General features: G+C 33.1%; 2 protein-coding genes across 4 annotated transcripts in view; both read right to left on the bottom strand.

The window, feature by feature from the left end:
- LOC142620043 (uncharacterized) overlaps positions 1 to 15739 on the bottom strand; it is a 28847-nt gene extending 13108 nt beyond the window's left edge. Inside the window, exons 1-5 of one of the 3 annotated variants that reach the window (XM_075793484.1) lie at positions 15149 to 15739; positions 14908 to 15064; positions 7000 to 7084; positions 4062 to 6864; positions 2166 to 2903 (exon numbers count right to left, since the gene is read on the bottom strand). In XM_075793484.1, the coding sequence (XP_075649599.1) occupies positions 2166 to 2903; positions 4062 to 5324 (2001 nt within the window). In that variant the 5' untranslated portion in view covers positions 5325 to 6864; positions 7000 to 7084; positions 14908 to 15064; positions 15149 to 15739. The remainder of the gene's footprint in view (positions 1 to 2165; positions 2904 to 4061; positions 6865 to 6999; positions 7085 to 14907; positions 15065 to 15148) is intronic. The other 2 variants (XM_075793482.1, XM_075793483.1) reach the window with 2 other exon arrangements.
- On the bottom strand, positions 5603 to 6834 carry LOC142620722 (disease resistance protein At4g27190-like). Its single transcript, XM_075794048.1, has 2 exons — positions 5683 to 6834; positions 5603 to 5611 (listed from the first exon to the last, which is right to left on the bottom strand). The coding sequence occupies exons 1-2, from the start codon at positions 6832 to 6834 to the stop codon at positions 5603 to 5605; spliced, it is 1161 nt and encodes a 386-aa protein (XP_075650163.1).
- Positions 15740 to 20477: the final 4738 nt, after the last annotated feature.

Here is a 20477-nt window from a genome sequence, read left to right as displayed (position 1 = left end):
TATATTGCTTTTTGATGAGGAGTTATGCTATACTTTCAAATATATTTTTATAATAAGTACTCCAAATAAATTATTTCTTATATCAATTTTAAAGAATAACTATATAAATCTATTTATAAATAATTAGTGAACCATATACATATAATTAATACATTGAAATAAATATATTTATCCCATTAACACATGGAAATTAATTAATACTTTGTTATAAATGCAATATTTTGATAAGATTCACGAAGGCTAAATGAAGAGAATCTCTTTATGTTTAACCGAATGCTCTACATACAATTGTAGATTGCTATAATTGAGTTTTGCGCAGTTTATTGTTAAACAAAAAAAGTATTTGATTTAAATATAAAGACTTTCTACCAATATATAAGACACTAAATTTTCTTTTCTTATACTTTGCTGAAGATTCTTGATAATCAAAGAAACATCGTCCAAAAAAAAAAGAGTTAATCAATAACATTACTTGACCTTATAAGGCTTATATAAATTTAAGAAATTTTTTATGATGCTCCTATTCACTGGGCTACCTCGGTTAATCAAGCCTCCAATGAATCACTCTTCCTTGACTTATTATAACCTTCTACTCTTTCTTGGTCCTCCATGTATCAATTCCTAATGATTTTCTATGCCTAAGAATATTCCCAGCTCTCACTAACGAATTTTGCTTAAAAACATATATACTCAAACAATTATTCTAACAAAAACAAACCACAACTATCAAAAAGAAATCTAATATACAGCAACTTGGTAGATGCATTGTGGTGAAATATGGGTTAAGAGTGACTGACTCAAGAATCAAGACTATCACTTTGTATAATAGAATCTCTCTCATCCATTAACAATATGTATCGAACTCGTCAGTTTTCTTGCAAAAAGAAAAAGAATTGCTAGACTGAGGTCAAGATCATGGTGACATATGGGTTAAGACTTAAAGAGTGAGTGACTCAAGAATCCAGATTATCACTCTTGTATGATCAAATTTAGGACAGAGTGAATCTCAAAATTGCTGTAAAATACAGTATCGACCTTCATTTTTATGCTCATTCTACGAACTGTATGATTTGACCTTAACTCACATGATTGAACTGCATGATTCTCCCTATGCTAATTTCGTCTGCCTTTGTACATCCCTAACTAACCATATATATAGTGAGCTCTCACTCTTCATCTCTCAATCACAAACAATTAACAACTGTAATATGACAATTGCTGAGAATCCAAAAAAAGAGAGTTGAAATACTATATCACACCTAAAATAATTGGCAAATCGCAATATATATGATAATGATAAGATTCCAACACCCAAAAGGAAAAAAAAAAAAAGGGGGAGGGGGGGTGGGGGAAGTAAAATTTTATTGGCTCTAAAGTGATTGTTTGAGGAATACTAGGGAAAAAGAGGAAGAAGTCATAAAATTTGGAAAATTGTGGGATGTAGCTTTGTCATTATTTTAAACCATGCGTCAATGCTATATATTGGAGATGTGAAAAAATAGAGGGAAGGTGAGAAACTGAAAAGTGCAAGATTAGAAAGAGACGGAGGAAGCAAGATTGCAAAACAGAGGTAGAAGAATATACATAGACAAAAGGATAATGTTTCGTAAAATTTAGGGATAAAAAACAAAATTTTGTAAAAATATATAGACAAAAATGATATCTTTTTATTTTTATTTTTTAATCATATGAAGGAAGGTTTTATTTTATTTTATTTTTTTTATGGGAATATGAAGGAAGGATTTTGGTTATAGTGCAAGTTTGGATAGTTTTTAAAATATAAAATCAAAGTTAAAAAGAAATGATTGGACTAAGGACTCGGTGGTGCAAAATTAAGGGGGAAAAAAGTAAATATCACGTAGGAAGGATTAAAGGCATGTAACCGAGAGGTATTGGTGAGAAAAAAATAATTGGAGCAGTACAAAAGCACCCCTCGAAAAAAAAAAATATTTTTACTATCTTCATTCAGTTTCGTAGAGGTTAAACGACAGAGCTCCATTTATATTTATATGAAGCATTAAGTGGACATCATTTTCCCATAAAAAAAAGTGGAAATCATTTTAACGGGAAAAAAATGTCAACCAAACAATGTCCATCAAGTATAAAGCTATACAATGCAAACATTTTATATCCATGTCAACAAAGAAACAAGTACAAGTCCATACCTTATCAATCTGGAAAAAAGGCTGCCGAATCGAAACATCATGGCCCAACCCATCTGTATTTGGGAAGCTTAATTCATTCAAAGCAACAATCTTCACTTTGTCGCATTTGAGGATCATCAATTGTTTCAGTGATGGCCACTCTATAGTGTGTTTTCCTGGATAGAAACACTTGAGGTCAGGCATCAATTCAAGACTTAGAGAGACTAGTTGTGGAAACACAAACTTAGTCATTGTTTCCAATCCTTCTTCCATGGCAACAATTTCCTCCAATCCACAATCGTGTATTTTTAGCTTCTTAAGTTGTTTAAGACTTTTGGCCACTGAAGCTGGAAAGAGACTTTTCATACTTTTACAGTTAGAAACTTCAACTTCATTCAAATTTTGAAATGTTAAAATTGCTTGGGGACCCGAAGACCATACATGCTTAAGATTCGGTAGATTGATTAACTTCAAGACTTTGAACTGAGTGGATACCACCATATCACATATTTCATCACCATTTTTCCCTCGAACTTCAAATACCTCTTCTAGTAAATTGCAATTTCTTATCTGCAAATCTTCAAGATTCTGGAGTCTTCTCAAGATATTAGGCTGAAAAATGTTTATTAGATTTTCACAGTCATCAACACACAATTGTTTTAGCTTGCAAAAAGAATCTGGATCGAGTTGATTGTGCCACAACATCTTCAGCTTATATATGGCATTGATGTGTAGATTCTCCAAGTTAGAAAATGCAACCTACAATTCTCACATATTTATTGAGTGAGTTAATAACATACCTTTATATTACCCAAAGAAGAAGAAGATTTATGTTGAGAATAAGACATAGAGACAAACATGAGAAAAGTTAATTAAATTATATTCCAAAAACCCACGAAGCAAGTAGAACATGGAAGAAACTAATAAAAGAAAGGGGGAAAAGGAAAACAAACCAGCCTTTTAACAAAGAGAGATTTGAGTGGCAAACAGTAGGTTCATTTCTTCAAGTTCTTTCTAAAATGTGATGACTGTGCTCACAAAATTTAGATAACAATATTGCTTCGAGGATTAAAAAAAAAAAATCAATTGAATTTCTTTAAGTAAAATCTCGCTTTGGGGCAAATTATTTAGCTTAGAGATTCTAAAGAGTAAAGACCAATTTTGGTGTTTCCCAAACAATGATTAGTGGTAGTGTGCCACATTGCTACCCCACCAGCACAAACCCATTGCACCCGATTTTAATGTCTGCACTCATACCTAAACCACTTTAGCAACAATTTTTCTCTCCTCGTCCCTCTGGGTAATGGGCACCCGACCCAACCCAATTTGTTTTTTTTTTTTTTTTTAAACGAATGAGAATTGAAAATTGGGGTAGTTTCAGTTTTATTGAAGCTTAAAACGGGAATAAAAATATATATATACAATTTCCCTCTAGATTTCTATGGTTAACAAACTTAGTTTGGACCTTAACACTAGTAATTAAACAAACTAATTTAAACATTCTAATTATGTTACAAATGATCAAATAAGTTAAGTAAGGAAATAAAAAGGACATGATTGAAGTAATTTGATATGCACATCGAAAATCAATTGTTGACTAATAGGAAGATTGGTGTGATACGTGTTTGTCTAACATATTCCCTCATAAGGAAATTTCGTAAGCAAATTACGTCAATCTAGTAATTTGTGGGAAGTAAATGATATTAATAGAATCAATACTTTCCATCAAAATGAAAGTCATAATCATGATATATAAGGGATTTGACTTTCCAATAATGAATAACTAGCAAGTAATTTCCGTACAAGTGACAGTCAAATTCATGCTCAACTTTTAGCATAATGCTCAACTCTAAAATGTGTACGTGTGAAGGTTATCACAATCTGTAGAGGATATTAAATCATAAGTCATAACAATACCTTTTTGTTGAAAAGTGGTTGAGAATCAACATTAGAACAAAAGCCCATTAAATTTGGTAATCTTTTCAGATTTAAAGAACGCAATTGAGGGAAGTCAATTGTATCTGTAATGATGTCATCATTGACCTGTATCTCATGTATTCTTTCCTCTGCAACAATTGCACTCATTACCTTGCAATCCTCAATCTCTATTTCTTGGAGTTGCGAAAAGCATCTGACCAAGGTTGAGGAGAAGACGAATACCAAATTATCACATTTTCTTATTTCTAACTTTCTCAAGTTGTGGAAAGACCCCATTGCAAGTTGGTTATGGCATATCTTTTCCAAATTGATCATATTAACTAGAGAAAGTAACTCTAAAACAGGAAAGGCAACACATTGAAACCATATCGAATCAATGATGTATTGAATCTCAACACTGTTTTGAACATAAAGATGCTTCAATCGTGGAAAACCTTCCTTATCAACTTCATAAAGAATATTCTTAATACCCTTCCCAAGTGCCAAAGTGAGATATTCGCAACCTTTCAATAAAATTTTAATTCCATCCTCTTCTTGAAAGCTTCTATCAAGGTCAATTTTCAATGTTCTTGAGATTTCAAACTCAACACGACTATTACTATCCCAATCCCAATTAGGGCCTATCAATATTTCATATCTTACCAACTTATCAAAAAGTAAGGCATTTGGTAAAATATTGAGATTCGGAATATGAATACATAATGTGGTCAAGTGTAATAAATGATCTAACTCTGAGACTCTGGCATTGCTTCTTTCTGTAATTTCTCCGCCAACCTGCCATTGATTAAAGCTCTGATTCATGTGTATTTCTTCTAAATTTTTTAAATTTGATAATATATTTGATGGAATGGCTTCAAGTTTGGTGCACCTTCTCAAGTCCAACAATTCAAGGTGAGTCAATTGCCTTATTCCAATGGGTAACTGCTTAATCTTGGAATCAACTAGGACAAGAGCTTTCAAATTCTTCAATTCTCCAATTAAGGCCAAGTCTCCTGACTCGCACTCAAGCAAAGCCAATGTCTGGAGGTTCTGAAGAAGTGAAAGGGATGAAGGAAGTGGGAGACTTGGTCTCATCAAAACTAAAACTTTTAGATTTTTTGCCCCTTCAAAAATGTGATTAGGAATCTGCAAAGAATTTTCTTTATCACCCAAAATAATGAAGTTAAGTTGTGGACATTCCAACCTTTTAGGAAGCTCACTAAACTTGGCTTCAAAAAGTGCGATTCCAATGGAGTCATTCATTTTTTTTCATATTGGACCATTTTTCCAAATCATCTGAACTTCTTATGGTTAACATTTTCTTTTCTTTGTCTGCAACATGTATGGCAACATCCCGAATGATGTCATGCATTTTAAATGTACCACTCCTATTGCCTTCTAATAGCAAGCAAGAGTCTTTTAGAATTACGACCAATGCGTGGACCCTATTTCTCACTTCTTCCATTTTATAAACATCTTCAAAGAAGTCCAAACCCACCAAATATCTCCATAAGAGATCTATTTGTATGACCATATCTTCTTCAAATGAACTGCAGAACAAGAATAAAGATTGCGCTTCCTTACTTAAAAAATTGTAACTAAACTTTATACTCATGTAGACCTTCTCATGCATTCCTTTGATCTGTGTTGGATTTGCCCTTTTTAACTGTTGCAAGGCATCCTTCCAAACATCTAGGTTCTTTTGCTTTTTCAATGTATTCGCAACTGTTGTAATTGCAATCGGTAAGCCTGCACATTCTTTGACAACCTCAACCATGGTAGATTGGAAATTCAAGGTTTCAGCAAAATCGCCCACTATCTTTACAAACAAGAATTTAGCTTCTTTGTTGGATAGAACTTCAACTTGGAATATCTTTTCAGCATCCATATCCTTTTCTAATACATCTCGAAATCTAGACGTTAGCAATAGTTTGCTTCCTTTGCGATCCTCCCCGAGAGAAATTCCAAGAGCGTCTAAGTCAATCTTGTTCCAAATATCATCTACAATTAAAAGGATCTTCTCTTTCTTCAATCGCTCACGTAGCAAATGTGATTTTTTAAAATCAGTGTCCTCGTCTTCAAAATTCAACTCTAATTCTTTTGCAATGTCTTTCTGAATCTGTTTCATGTTTGGAGTTTGGGATACAACTACAGTAACAATCCTTTCAAATAACTTGTCTTCCATGGCTTGTGTTGCAATTTTTCCAACAAGCATGGTCTTGCCCAAGCCGCCCATCCCACAAACCCCAATGGCAGGAATATTATCATCTTTTAGAGCCTTCATAACTCCGTCAAAAATTGATTTTCTTGATTCAAAGTCCTCATAACCTTTAGTAGAAATAGTAGTACCCCCTTCTATAGGGACACGGTGGCCTACTGTATGGAACGTGTCCGCCTCATCCTTGAGTTCCTTGACGTCCAATCCCATCTTGTGTGCTTTTTTTCCAATCTGATAACGGGCCTTCAAATTAAAACACTTCAACTTTGCTTGGCCTTCCCTTTCAACAAACTCTTGTACCTCTGCAATGATCCCCTGAACACGTGTCTGCCACCTCTGGACGTTAGCTTCAATTTCTTCTACATTGTAATTAGCTGCTTGAACCTTACGCTGCACACTATCTCTAGCATCTTTGAGATTGACAACTTTGTTATTTAGATTGTCAACATTTTTTTTGTAGTGAATCAGATAGCCCATTTGACGCCCGACTGCTGCAATTGTGTAATCCACAGTTTTTTCAACGAGTACTTTTACGGTCTCCGTAACAACCTCCATTTTTTGCTTCTTTTTGGGTTGGGCTGCTGTCTTGAGAGTATAAGCGAATGGAGGCCAATAAATAACAATGACAACAACGAAAGTGTAAACAATTTTTTTTTTTGGGAGGAAAAGTGTAATCAAATTGAAGGACAAAAGAAGCCAATGCAAATGACATCAACATACCTCTATGTTTGGAATATTACTGAAGATAATGGTCTCCTACAGTCTTCACGCGTGCCGTTAGTGCGATACACAAGAAAGCTGAAAGCTAACACATTTACAGTTTTACAGCTAGTTAGAGCATTTAACAACTTAAAAAGTTATTTTAATTATTTTAACAACACACTTTACAATATTCTACCTAAAATTTCTACTTTTTACCTATCTAAAAAAACTATTCATTCTTTATTCATTTCTCTCTCTCCCTTTCTTTTTTTTATTTTTTATTATTATTCATTTCTCTGTTTCTTCTTCTCTACTCTCTAGACTCTTTTCTTCTCCTTTGTCTGAAGCAAACCACAACCCCACCTCCACAATCCCAAACACAAAGCCCCGCCCCAACAAACCCACTACCAAACACTATCACACTCTAATCGGCCATCCTTCACAAACCCACAACCCCACACTCACCGCCTCCACAAACCCATAACCCCACCTCCACAATCCCAAACCCATAGCCCCACCTCCACAAACCCACAACCAAACACCATCACGCTCCGACCGGCTATCCTCCACAAACCCACAACCCCACACTCACCACCTCCACAATCCCAAACCCACAACCCCACCTCCACAAACCCACAACCAGCCACCACCACGCTCCGACTAGCCATCCTCCACAAACCCACAACCAAACAGCACCACACTCCGACTGGCCCCACCTCTATTGATTTTTGCTCAGACCTAAACCCAAAATCTCAAGGTTTCCTCTAATCCAAACTTCAATTTCTTTTGATTTTCGCTTAAACCCAAACCCAAAATCTCAAAGTTTTTCTCTTGGGGTGAAAGAAGAAAGTGAAGGAAAGCCAAAGGCCGGTGAAAGAAGAAGAGAGAAGAAATGAGAGAGAATAGCGAGAGAGAAGTATTAAAATATTATTATTATTATTATTATTATTTAAGTGTTGAGCTACAGTAGGCTGTTATTTGTACCAGCCTATTGTAGTCCAGTTGTTAAAAATTTTGAGAATAGCAACCTTGTTGTAGTGTGTTTTTTTGTGAAATAAGTTGCTGAAATCAATTTTTAGCAATTATACCTTTTTTTTTTTTTTTTGGAATGCTCTTAGAGAATTATTTTGGGTTATAGTACTAATGCGGCAGATTGTGATAAGCTGTGAACCAATGGACTATTGTCCCTTTTTTTTCTAATTTTATTATTAAAAAAAATAGATTATTGCCCATAAGATGGTAGGAAGAAGGCATCTCTTTTTTTTTTCTTTTTTTCTTTTTTAATTCTAAAGTTACAGCTTACAACAGTGAGAGTTTGAGAGATATAAGACTTTTAGCTACATATTGTTCAAAATCTAATATAGCCCTAAGAAGCATGGGTGCAGCTCCAGGGCCACCACACTCGCACCCAACACATATGGACGAGCTATGAGGCAATTGATGCCGCTACACGCGCGTCAGTGGCGTGTCCTTTTTTTGTTTGCAAATTCGTGCCGATTCAAGTCGAATCGGATCGTATTGGCCGAAACAGACCAAATCAGGTCAAAACCAGCTTTGAATCAGGTCAAAATTCTAGTAAAAATATATTAAAAAAAAAAAAAAAAAAAAAACTCAACATTTTGAAATTTGAAGCAACTTAAAAAAAAAAAAAAAAAAAACCCTAATCCCTCTCTAACGACAGAGCTCTCTGCCTTTCTCGTTCTCTCACTCTCCGTCTTTCCTCTCTCACTCCCTAACCCACAGCCACTCACTCAAAATCTCTCCTTTGCCTCATTGCCTAAGCTCACTCTTCATCTCTCAGTCTCAATCTCGACCTCAAGCTCACTGACCCAAGTCCCAAGCTCACTTAGGTATTTTGCTTTCATTCTCAACCTCCATTATACTCTCACATGCTCTATTGCTCATTATATATCTATCTCTCAGTCTATATCTATTATCTGATTTTTTTTTAATTTTTTATATAAGCTGTAATGTTGAGACTTGACTTGATTACTTGATTTCTTATTTAGTTATTACATATTTGTCAAATTATTTGTAGGTCAAACAAATTAAATTGAAATTATTGAATTTTCAATGGTTGAAGCTACTAGCACAGAACCTTCATCAAATGAAGGTCTTCTTTGGAAGTATGTAACTAAATTGGAAAAATCTGCTGGTTCTACTTCTAAATCAAGTGGAAACACACATTTTAAGCGCAACTATTGTGATGGAACTTTTGTGGGATCCTATTCTAAGGTTAAGGCTCATTTATTAAAAATTAGTAGTAAATGTATTAAAGCATGTATGAAAGTGACACTAGGCCATAGATTGTAAGTGCAAAGAGTGCATGATTAGGTTGTGAATGATAAGTTAGAGCGAGAATGCAGAAGTTGAATTCCCTTACCCCCACCTCTCCCTAGGCCTATTCCCTCATTCTAGGGACAGGAAGGGAGTGGTTATACAGATGTAGTGGTTGATGGTAAAAGGAGGAAGGTGATTGCGAATTCTCCTTTGAAAAGAGCATTCCAAAATAGTGCTAGAGCTGAATTGAACAGTAGAATTACTAGGATGTTTTATATCGGTGGGCTTCCATTTCACTTTGCAACGAACCCAAATTATCGTAATTCCTATGCATATGCTGCTACCCATAACATTCTGAGTTATGTTCCTCCTGGATACAATGCCTTGAGAACAACACTTTTGCAAAAATAAAGAGCAAATGTTGAAAGACTTTTGAAACCAATTAAGGACTTTTGGCTTGCAAATGGTGTAAGTATAGTTTCTGGAGGATATTCAGATCCACAAAGGAGATCTCTTATTAATATAATGGCTGCATCAGATAGGGGTCCAATGTTTATAAAGGCAATTGATGGGTTAAGTGAGTACAAAGACAAACATTTTATTGTTGAGTTGTTGAAGGATGCTATAAAAAAAATTGGATATAAAAAAGTTGTCCAAGTCATCACTGATAATGCTAATATGATAAAGGCTACTAGAGCTCTTATTGAAGGTGAGTATCCCAAAATGTTTTGGACAACATGTGTTGTCCACGCTCTCAATCTAGCTTTGAAGAATATTTGTGTAGCAGACACTGAAAAGAATAAAGTTACATATGAGGAACGTAGTTGGATTATACGTATTGCTGATGATGCATCATTCATACATGTTTTTATCATAAATTATTAAATGAGGTTGGCAACGTTTAATGAATTTTGTCCATTAAAACTTCTCCAAGTTGCTGAAAATGTTGAAGTTGATAAAAAAAAATGCCTTCAAGCCATGGCTATTAGTGACTAATGGGCTTCTTATAGGGAGGATGATGTTGGAAAAGCTCATAAAGTGAAAGATTTGATTTTAAGTTATCATCGGTAGGATATTGTTGATTGTATTATTGAATTCACAACACCTATTTATGATATGCTACGAGAATTTCTGTAGAAAGGAGCAAGAGTTCGGAGTGATACTTTGAAGATGAGAATGAATTAAGGATGGTGAAAATTGAGTTTGATACATTTTCAGGAGGGAGGTTTCCTACCTTTGAACTTCTTAGACAACTTTGTTCATCCTCATGTGCTGAGAGGAATTGGAGCACATACAAATTCATTCATTCCTTAAAAAGAAACAAAATGGCACCTGCACATGCCGAAGATTTGGTATATGTGCATTCTAATCTTCAACTCTTGTCAAGGCACCATGAGGAGTACGTAAATGCAGCAACAAAGATGTGGGATATTGCAAGAGACTCTTGGAATGGGAGTGACATACATGGAGGAGCTAGAATTCTTGAGAATGCTACCCTTACACCTAATGAACTAGAGTTGGAGGCCATGGTTATTGAGAATGCTAGCACTAGTGTTACTACTAGTGAAAGTGAAGTTCAAAATGAAACTATTGATCTTGAAAATGACGGTGACATTTGTATTTGATTGTCTTGAACACTTATCTTTTATTTTGTTTTAGTTTCAAACTTGTGGGTTGTATTCTAATTTTTGAACATTATGGAATGTTTTAGTTTCAAACTTGTGGGTTGCATTCTAATTTATGAATGTCATGTGTTAATTTTTTTTTTACTATTACTTTTAAATTGGTATATGATTACAATTATATGAAAAAGTATGCTCAACAAAATATAGAAAATATAATAAAAAAAATTTTAATAATTTTTTTAAAAACATATTCTGCTGCACCCACACCTTACTTTTTCAAAAATTGCCAAGTCACCACACTGCACCCGCACAGGCCGCACCCACACCCACACCCAAACCCAAACCCAAACCCAAACCCAAACCCGAATCCCCATAGATATAGCCTCTTTTTTTAGGGACACTAATTATTAGCTAATATGGAATTTAAAGTACATGTGGTGGCATTACTTTTCTTAGTTTGAAATACTTATGATCATATATCTTTTATCCAATCCATCATATTACAGAAGTTGGTTTAAAAATAACAAGAAGTGTGAAAATAATAATTCCCAAAATCAAATTTAAAAGGATTTTTTTTTGGATAAATATAATATCAAATCTAATAGGAAATTACGCTGTTGACAAGTAAATTCTCATGCCGTTTGATGTCCTAACTCCTATATTTACAGGGTTGGCTCAATATTTTGTGGGCACTCATGGAAAATTTTAAATGGTACCATTTTATATATATATATATATTAATTAAAAAAATATTTAACTTACTTTTTTCTTCAAAGTTATTATTTTTTTTTTTTTTGTAATTCTCCGACATTAATCATAGTCTGAGAATTCCAAAGGTCACATAGCAATGGCATCCGACAGGAGTAATTTCCCATTTGCCCTAAAGTGTATTGCTTTAGATTGGTCGTTAAATTATTGCTTTCTTGGTTTGTTCTCTCAATGCTCTCACTAGATTGCTAGTCTGGTTTATTGTCTATTTTTAGCTCTTTTAGTAATATGATTTTTGCTCAATTATTTTATGTGATCTACTTTCTGTTTTGGGTTTTTCATTGTGCTGGTGTATATTTTGGTTCTTGGGTAGCGTTCGTGATGTTATGTTCTTTTGCAGTATATTAATTTTCTTTTCTTTTCTTATCTATTTTTTTAATGACAAGTTTCATTTTATGACGGTGTCTAACCTTTGAAGAGGGTGATCGCCTCATCAATCAGAAAAGGGAAATTCTTTGTTTTTATGCAGATCCATTCTGTTCCTCAAAGGCTATGCCCTTTTTTGGATCGACATATTGTTACTATTTTCTTTTTAAAAAGTGTGTACAAGAAAAGTAGAAAACATATTTGTTACTTGGGACGTGATCAAGTCCATTTTTGTACAAGAAATAGCTGAATCTTTGAGTATTCCAGAAGCTAGAACTACTTTTTAATCTAATAACTCAACATAATTTTTTTCCCCAGCTTGGCCCTTAGAGCATTAACATCTAGACTTGTAAATGGCAAAATATGGTATATTTTAGCATCAAAGTACAAACAACAAACATTACCCGGTCTTCTAATTGCAAAAAATTTTCAATAGTGCTATAGTACTGTCTTATATATATAACGATACTGTAGCAACTTGTAAAACTTAAACTACATATTTTTTTTAATTTCTCCTCTCTCTCTCTTTGAAATCTGAATCACTTTTCTCTATTCTCAAGCCAACCTCCCTCCCTCTCCCTCCCAACGCACTTTGTCTCTGTCTCACTCACTCCTTCCTCTCTCTTATATTGGCATGGAGATCGGCAATATTTATTATTTTGGCAGCCAAACGGAGAAACACATGTGGGCTATTCTTTTTCTTTTTTTTTTGGAAATTAAGTATCATCAAGGGTGGCTAAATGGTGCAATTTTGGGTTGATCGACAACGTCAACTAGTGTTAGCTATTGAAGAATGTTGTATATTTTTTAAATAAAAATTGATTAATTTCTTTTTTTATCTTTCTTTCCTTTTTCATTTTGGTTTCAGTATTGTGTGTGGTGGCTGATGTGGGTTGAGATCAGTGGTTTGGCTTGCAGGCAGTGGGTTTGCGGTGGAGATTGGTGGTGGAGATTTCAGTGGGTTTGATCTATTGTAATTTTTTTTTCTATGGGTGTGATTCTTGGATGGGTTTTGGTATGGGTTTTTTCTATGGGTTTGATTCTTGGAGATTATAGTTGGTTTTGATTCATGTAGTGGTGGGTTTTGGTCCCAGTGTGGTATTTGGCTTGATGACAATGGGTTTTGTTGTGTTTGGATTGGTGGTGGTGGCAATGGGTTATGTTGGTAATTTGCTAGGTAGATTTGGATGATTTTGGTATGGGTTTTTTGTGATTTGTTTGGTTGATTTGGGTGGTGCAGCAGTGGTGGGATGGTGGGTTTGGGTGGCGGTTGTGTTGTTGATGATGGTGGTGGCAGGTGGTGGGGTGGTTGGTGGTTGGGTTTGAAGGGTGGTTGTGTTGGGTTTTGGGTTTGTTCCCGGTAGTGAGATTGAGGTTGAGAGAGTGAGGGAGAGACAGAGACAAAAATTAGAGTGAGGAGAGAGATGATTTTGGGTTATATATTTTATTGAGTAGATATATTATTTTAATGTATTGTATAAGAAAATAAATATGGAGACGTTAGATGTGTTATAAAATAGTACGGTATAATTAATAAAGTAGCTTTTGAAATAGTAAAATAGAATTGTTTGAAGATAATAGATGTGACTACTCTTACCTAATATATTAGATAGTCGCCATTAAATAAAAAAGCATTTTCATCTTCCAACGGTTGTCATTCAAAATCAATTTAGATGGAAGAATGTCTTCAAGGGTTTGATCCAGTTAAAAAATGACATTAATTAATTAACCATTTCTGCTGTTCTTTAAGATTTTGTCATTGGGACTTCCTTCTTTATCTGATTTCTATAATTTTTTTTGAGAAACTTATTTCTATAATTTAAGAAAGTAAAATGCCATAAAAAGCGAACCTATTTTTTAAAATTTATCGTACGGCAAGTCATTTATACTTTCTATCCAAAACTTAAATCAATAACAAAACTTAGGCTTAATGGTATTATATACATACATACATATATATATATATATATATATATATATATATATATATATATATAAATGCCAGCTAACAATATATTTCGTGAAAGAATTTCTACTCATTTGACAAGAAGTTTGAAATTAAATAGAACAACTTAAGAACATTGGATTGTATTTTATTTAGTGAAATTATTTTTATGTGCTCATATGAAAGAATTGGATGTGTCACAAACATTCATGAATAATTATCAAATAGTGTTAAGGTCTTAAATTGTGTACACTAGTCATGGATTTGATTAAAATCTTTTAGTTTGGATGATGAATTTAATTGAAAAGATATTAACAATTGCTTTTTTATTTCAATTTTTAAAAGAATTTGGTTATTATCTTTTCTATAAAGAATTTGATGTGTATTGTTCGATGCTTTTGCATTTTTTTCTCCATTCCAAGTCAAATATTAATTTTTTATGCTATATTTGTTTTAGTTGTAATGAATAATAGAGCTATAAAAGGCTTTTATATTATTTAAAACAAAAATTTTGTTAATAATATATACCCGCTATGCGTGAACTATGCCTAATTTTATATATTTTATTGCTTTGTAGAACTGCTGGTTTCTCATGGGAGAACCCGAATTAAAATTCCTCTATTCCCCTCTCTTTAAGACAAAGAAAAAGAAAAAGAAAATGATGTTTAATAGGAGAATTTGCAAGATTTTAAAAATTATTTGTTCGTAGGTATATAATTAAATTTACTATATTTTAATAATTTAAAATTTTGAAAAAATTGGTAATTTAACACTTTTCTTAATCCCTATCTCCTATTTTGCCATTTTTTTATTATAAATTTTTATTTTAAGGGCAGCTATTAGATCCATAATTAAGCACCAAATTAGTAACAGACTACAGTAATTACAACCGTAAGAACCATGTCAGAGGATGAATGAGATAAAAAGAAATAAGAAGGTTACCGAATCAGAGCCGCAAGTTGTTTTAGACTCGGACAGTCACAATGCTGAGTATCAGAAAATGGGAAACAGTAGATGACATCTTGTTCTTTCCTTCAGTTCTTCCTTCTTTCGTTCTTTCTTAATTTCCTTTCCTTCTTCTTTTTCCTTCCTTGCCTGTCTTGACAAATGATAAGTAGAACGAACTAAAATGAAAATTGAAAAAAGAAAAAGTAAATCAAATTGAGGAACTAAAAGGAAGTACCTCTTATTTTAGCAGATCAAGGATAGTTGCTATAGTAAATGAGAGCAGCGGTGACGATTAAGCTAGCTGGACTTTTCTTCTTCTTTTTTCTTTATTTTTTTTCTTCTTCTTTTGAGAAGTGAAGCAAAGTAAAAATAACACAAAAAACTGCAACGAAGTTTAAGGTAAAAAGTCGGAAAAATCTCACTCCTTACTATAATTTTTTTTTTCTTTTTAAGAACGAGCAAAGCAAAACCAAACTTAGAGGATGACTGCAACGAAAATTAATGGCGTAAAGTAGAAAGTATCAAACTCTTCTTTTCTTTTTTTTTGGGAAAAGTGGAGCAAAATAAAACCAAAGTGAGAGGGTAAAGAACTAAAGATTGACAAAACAAGAGATGCTGCGAAATGATTTCAGAGGAAAAGAGAAATGAAGGAAAGTAGAATAGGAAGAAATGAGGTAAATAAACAGGAGTGCCAGGCGTAGGAGTTAATTTAACTATAATAGGAGGAGCAGGTGCAAAAGTAGTAGCAGTAGCACGCGCTTCCCTAGTAGCGGGGAAAGGAGGATAGAATTAGTGCGCTACCTTTTAACTCTTTTAACGGACCTCAACAGATGCGAAAATGATATGCAGTACCCGGCATATATGCCGGATGTCTCACACAGGGTAGGCTTCATAGTGTGTGGGACCTGTCACTGTGTGAGTGACCCGGTATATATGCCGGGTACACCATATACCGGCTCAACAGATGAGAGTTTCTTTTCTTGCTCATTTACTTTTTGTTTTTAAATAAAAATTTTAATCCATATATTTTATGATAATTATTTTTTATCATCGTCTTAAAATATTAATTGAATTTTTTATTTAGGTAAATTTTTTATTTAAGGGTAAGACTTAATTATAGTATTTAGGTATTGTTCTTTAAGGTCTCTTCTTAAAATTCTGACATATGAATTTTTTCTCATGAGAATACTGTATTTTTTAATTAAGTAGTTACATGGCTAAATTTTAAGAAGGGAACCTAAGGAATAATACCTAAAGTACTGTACTTAAGTTTTATCATTTACCAATTGTACTAAATAGAACTCATCATTTCAAAAACTTTAGATCTTAAGCACCCTTTATATTGTTAGATATAAAAAATAAATTCTAAAAAAAAGAAAAAACTCTCTCTCCATTTCGCTTAATCTAAATCACATAATCATATTGTTGGTCAGTTTCTCCTGTCATCACCCACCAAACCTATTAAGTGTATGGTTTAGGATTTTGAATTTGACAATCCAATCCTTTTCTGAGTTATCTTCCATAAAGATGATGCCTCATGGACAAACAGTTTATGTAAAAGGAAAAAAATATTGAAAAACGCGATACAAGTAAGCTGGATCAAGTCTACACTCTTATGAGCATATATGCATAAAATCTCTTGAATCTACGATCCTAAATAAATGTCACTAATTTGAGCCAATAATAATTCACTATATACAAAGAGTATTGTGGGTGTTCACATCATTCCCACCTTAATTTAAAAAACATAAGCACTCTCTAGTGTTTATAAAAGTTGTAAAATTTACAACTAAGAGTTTGTTTGGATAGAACTTATTGCTGAAAACTAAAAACTGAAAACACTGTAGCAAAATAATTTTTAAATGTGTAAAAAATTACTGTTTACTCTTTTTTTACTGTTTATATGCCTTAGTGCACTGTTCATGTCCCATAAATAGTACACTAAGCGCTGGTCTTTGAAAAAAAAAAAAAACGCGGAAAGCTTTAGACGCAGACGCAGACGTGGTATCCAAACCCTCTCTAAGTGTTGCTAGATAGATATTATTGATGTCATCGGCATTGAGCATCTCCAAGGTTATTTTCACCTAATACAATATTTGACAAATTAATTAAATTTTACATGTATATCTTGCCAAAAAAATATGTATGGGGCGCATAGTCATACTCACATATAACTTAAAAAGATTAAGTATATAGCTATATATATGTGTGTGTGAGATTTAACTATACTTCCAATTTAAGCTGAAAAATCTTAAAGGATTGACACAGTAATTTTCCAAACCTCACAATAATTTTCCAAACCTCTTTTGATTTATGAAGTTCTAAATTTAAATATTTTAAGCAACTATTAGAGACACTCATAAGGAATTCATCCTTAATTGTAATGATCTAATGTATATTAGAAAGAAGATAAAATGCATATGGAAGAGATTACTTAACTGTTCAAAGAGATAGACATTTACATGTAACAAAAACAATAAATAAATAAGCATGGAAGTCTTTGTCGTTACCTTTTCTTTTCATAATTCGGGAATAATCAATGCTTTACCATTATTATTGTTTTGCTTTTTGAAAATTGTAAATCCACAACTTGGAACGAATCTTTTGAATTATTAGATAGTGGCAGGCAGAATTTATTGATTTGATTAAAGTACTCTGTTTTTTTCCCCCCCTGCTTTTTCATCTTCTTTCCTGTTGTTTTTCTATATTTTTATTGGATAGTGCCAACTATCAGAACTAAAACATCTGCGTACTCCATATGCTTTGTGGTTTAAGATGTAAATTTTGAAAGTTGTAGGGGCTGAAAAAATTTGCCAATGTGGTATGATTGGGGTGTGACTTTGATAGGTCTGGGGCATATTGTTTTACAGCTCATGCTTTGTCTCCACTTCCACTGTTTGCATCGTCCTTTGTCATAAATATAGATTCGTTGTTTGATTTCTTAATTTTCATTTGTCCTTTTTTTTTGTTTTTTAATGTTTTTGGAATATATGTGTCCTTAATTTTATTTTATATTTTATAAATATGCATGTTTTTAAAAACTTCCCATCTTATCATTTAGCCTTCAGAATAATATTAAATGTTTTAATGTTGGGGTACACCACCTGCTAATGGATAGCCCTACTCACGTGATGGCTGGTTTAAGGTGGTAATATATTTTTTCTGTCACCAACTGCAGCTAGTGGTCATGCCCATTCCTTAAAATTAGAAAAATACTTATGGTGCGTACGAGGGTGCATAATTCCCGATACAACCCTCTCAATTCATTCCTCTGGAAACTTCCACCCAATGGGGCCACCCTAATCCTGTGGTTAAGACTTAAGACAGTATTATCAAACTTTACCCTCAAATGATAATGCCATTAAGTAGAAGGTTAAAACTTCAAAAGTTGTCACCTTAAAAGTGTACTCAAAAACCATCCTCTCGCCTCTTCTTGTTTTTTGTTTTTACCTCGCATATTTATTCGGGTCAATTCAAAAATCAAGGACATAAACATGTTGGCTCGAGACAACTAGGCCTAATTTTCAACAAATAATGTTGTGGGTATAATATTTTTTAAATTTATTATTGATTCTTGTAAAGATCCATCCCTTTCATCATTTGATTGATTACCATAAACAAATTGTTTTTGATAGTTGTAACTTGTAAGTATATTGTAGAAAAATTTATGGCTATAACCTTATTCATTTTCAATTGCACAAGGCCTGTTCTCTAACCAATATAACTTGTTGGATTGTGCTCTAATGCAAAGGGATCTCTATTTTAGGAAAGGGCATTAAAAAAACAAAAATCTCTGTTATAAAACAATAACAAAGGACATAAAAAAGAAACTAGCAAAAATAAACCTCTATAATCGAGCTTGAGCGGCTTAGACCAACATTTATCAAATCAGAACCCAGTCTAAAACTTGATGATGCCTAAAGAATTTTGTCCAAGCTCAGCCATGTTACCTTGCAACTGAGCTGTACGGACCACAAGGCCCATTGCCATTTGCCACTAATAACCATAGTTGTAAAAAAAGGGATTGAGAATTGACTAATTTCCACACAAAAAATGATTAATCGGAAAAAGAGAAGCTTAACAATAACCCTTTAATAGTAAACTAAATAATGGATGGGGACTATATTTTCTGATATTCAAAGAGTTAGGGTCTGTTGGGCTGAGGAGATAAAAATTTGGAAGGGTAGAAAATAGTTAGAATGATAAAAAAGTAGAGATAAAAAAAATTGTTTGATTGTGTGTGTGTGTTTGAACCAAGGAAGTCAATACCGTACCGGAGGCTGTACCAGTTTAGCCACCGGTACGATATATTTCGGATACCGGTCAATACCGGTGTACCGTTTCGGGTTTACCGCTATTTTATACACACACACACCCACCAAAATCTCTAGAACCATGTTTATAAACATATAATATTTCACTTATATTATAGTAAATATAAAAGTTCATTATAAAAAATTACCTCAATTCAGAATAAATTATTTATAATTTTAGACTTTAGTATCAAATAAAAGAAAAAAAAAACACAATATAAAAAATAGAAAGCTTAGTTGTTCATTGCATACTAAAAAAACAAATAATACTAAGAAGTTAATGTAAATAAGTTACCATTATGCCTTTACAAAAATTCAAAAATTACAAAACTAGAAAAAAAAATAATTAAAAAAAGCTTTTTTTTTTTGTACCGGCCAGTACGCCGGTACCGGCCGATATTGCCCGAAATTGGCCGGTATTACCGGTACACGGCCGGTACGGCCAGTATTTTTTCCGGTACAATATAAAAGTGTACCGGTACCGGTGCACTGGCCGGTACGGTATATACCGGCCGGTACTGATACGGTATCGGCCACACTGGCTTGAACTTATTTTCCTTTCTCTTGTGTGGGTGTGTGTTTATTTCTTTAAAAAAAAAAGTAATTGTTCTACATTATTTAAGAAAATGTGTTGGGTATATATAGTATAACTTACCCCACCCTCCCTTAAAAGTTGTCATAACTTTTGAGTGGAGTTGTGGTGTACCTTTATGTTAGAACCTCTTTCACTCTATCTTGAGCTTGTGTTTGTTTCTCCACAAAAAAAAAAAATAGCTTTTATATTTGTTCTAAGAAGAAAAGATTGAAGTTATTTTTGTTTTGCTATTTATATTTTTAAAATTTTCATTTTAGCTCATCATGTCTGGTTTCATTTTTATATTGACCATAATGATTATATTTTTTTAGTAATTTGACCTTTTAAGTGCCAAATAAATATTGTCTATTAAGACATGTCACTCATATAAGTCAATTTATGTTAGTAACCTGATTGTTAAGTGTTGAATAAATGTTGTCCATTAAGACATGTTACCCATATAAGTTCATTTTTGTTAATAGGGAAATGCTTACGGATTATAATAATATGATTATTAAGGGTCTGTTTAGGATTAGTTTATTTTACTAAAACTAAAAATTTTTGGCTGAAAATACTGTAAATAAAAGTAAAAGCTAGTTAAAATAGTACATTGGGATCCATAAATAATACCAAAAAGTGTAGCAAGAACCCATAAATAGTAGCAAAAATAAGTTAAA

Source organism: Castanea sativa, chromosome 12 (assembly GCF_040712315.1).
Source record: "Castanea sativa cultivar Marrone di Chiusa Pesio chromosome 12, ASM4071231v1".
Lineage (NCBI taxonomy): Eukaryota > Viridiplantae > Streptophyta > Magnoliopsida > Fagales > Fagaceae > Castanea > Castanea sativa.
This window is presented reverse-complemented; position numbering and strand designations above follow the sequence as displayed.

Excerpts from the sequence above, each read along its gene's own strand:
- LOC142620722 (XM_075794048.1), bottom strand. The coding sequence starts at position 6,834 with ATGGAGGTTGTTACGGAGACCGTAAAAGTACTCGTTGAAAAAACTGTG.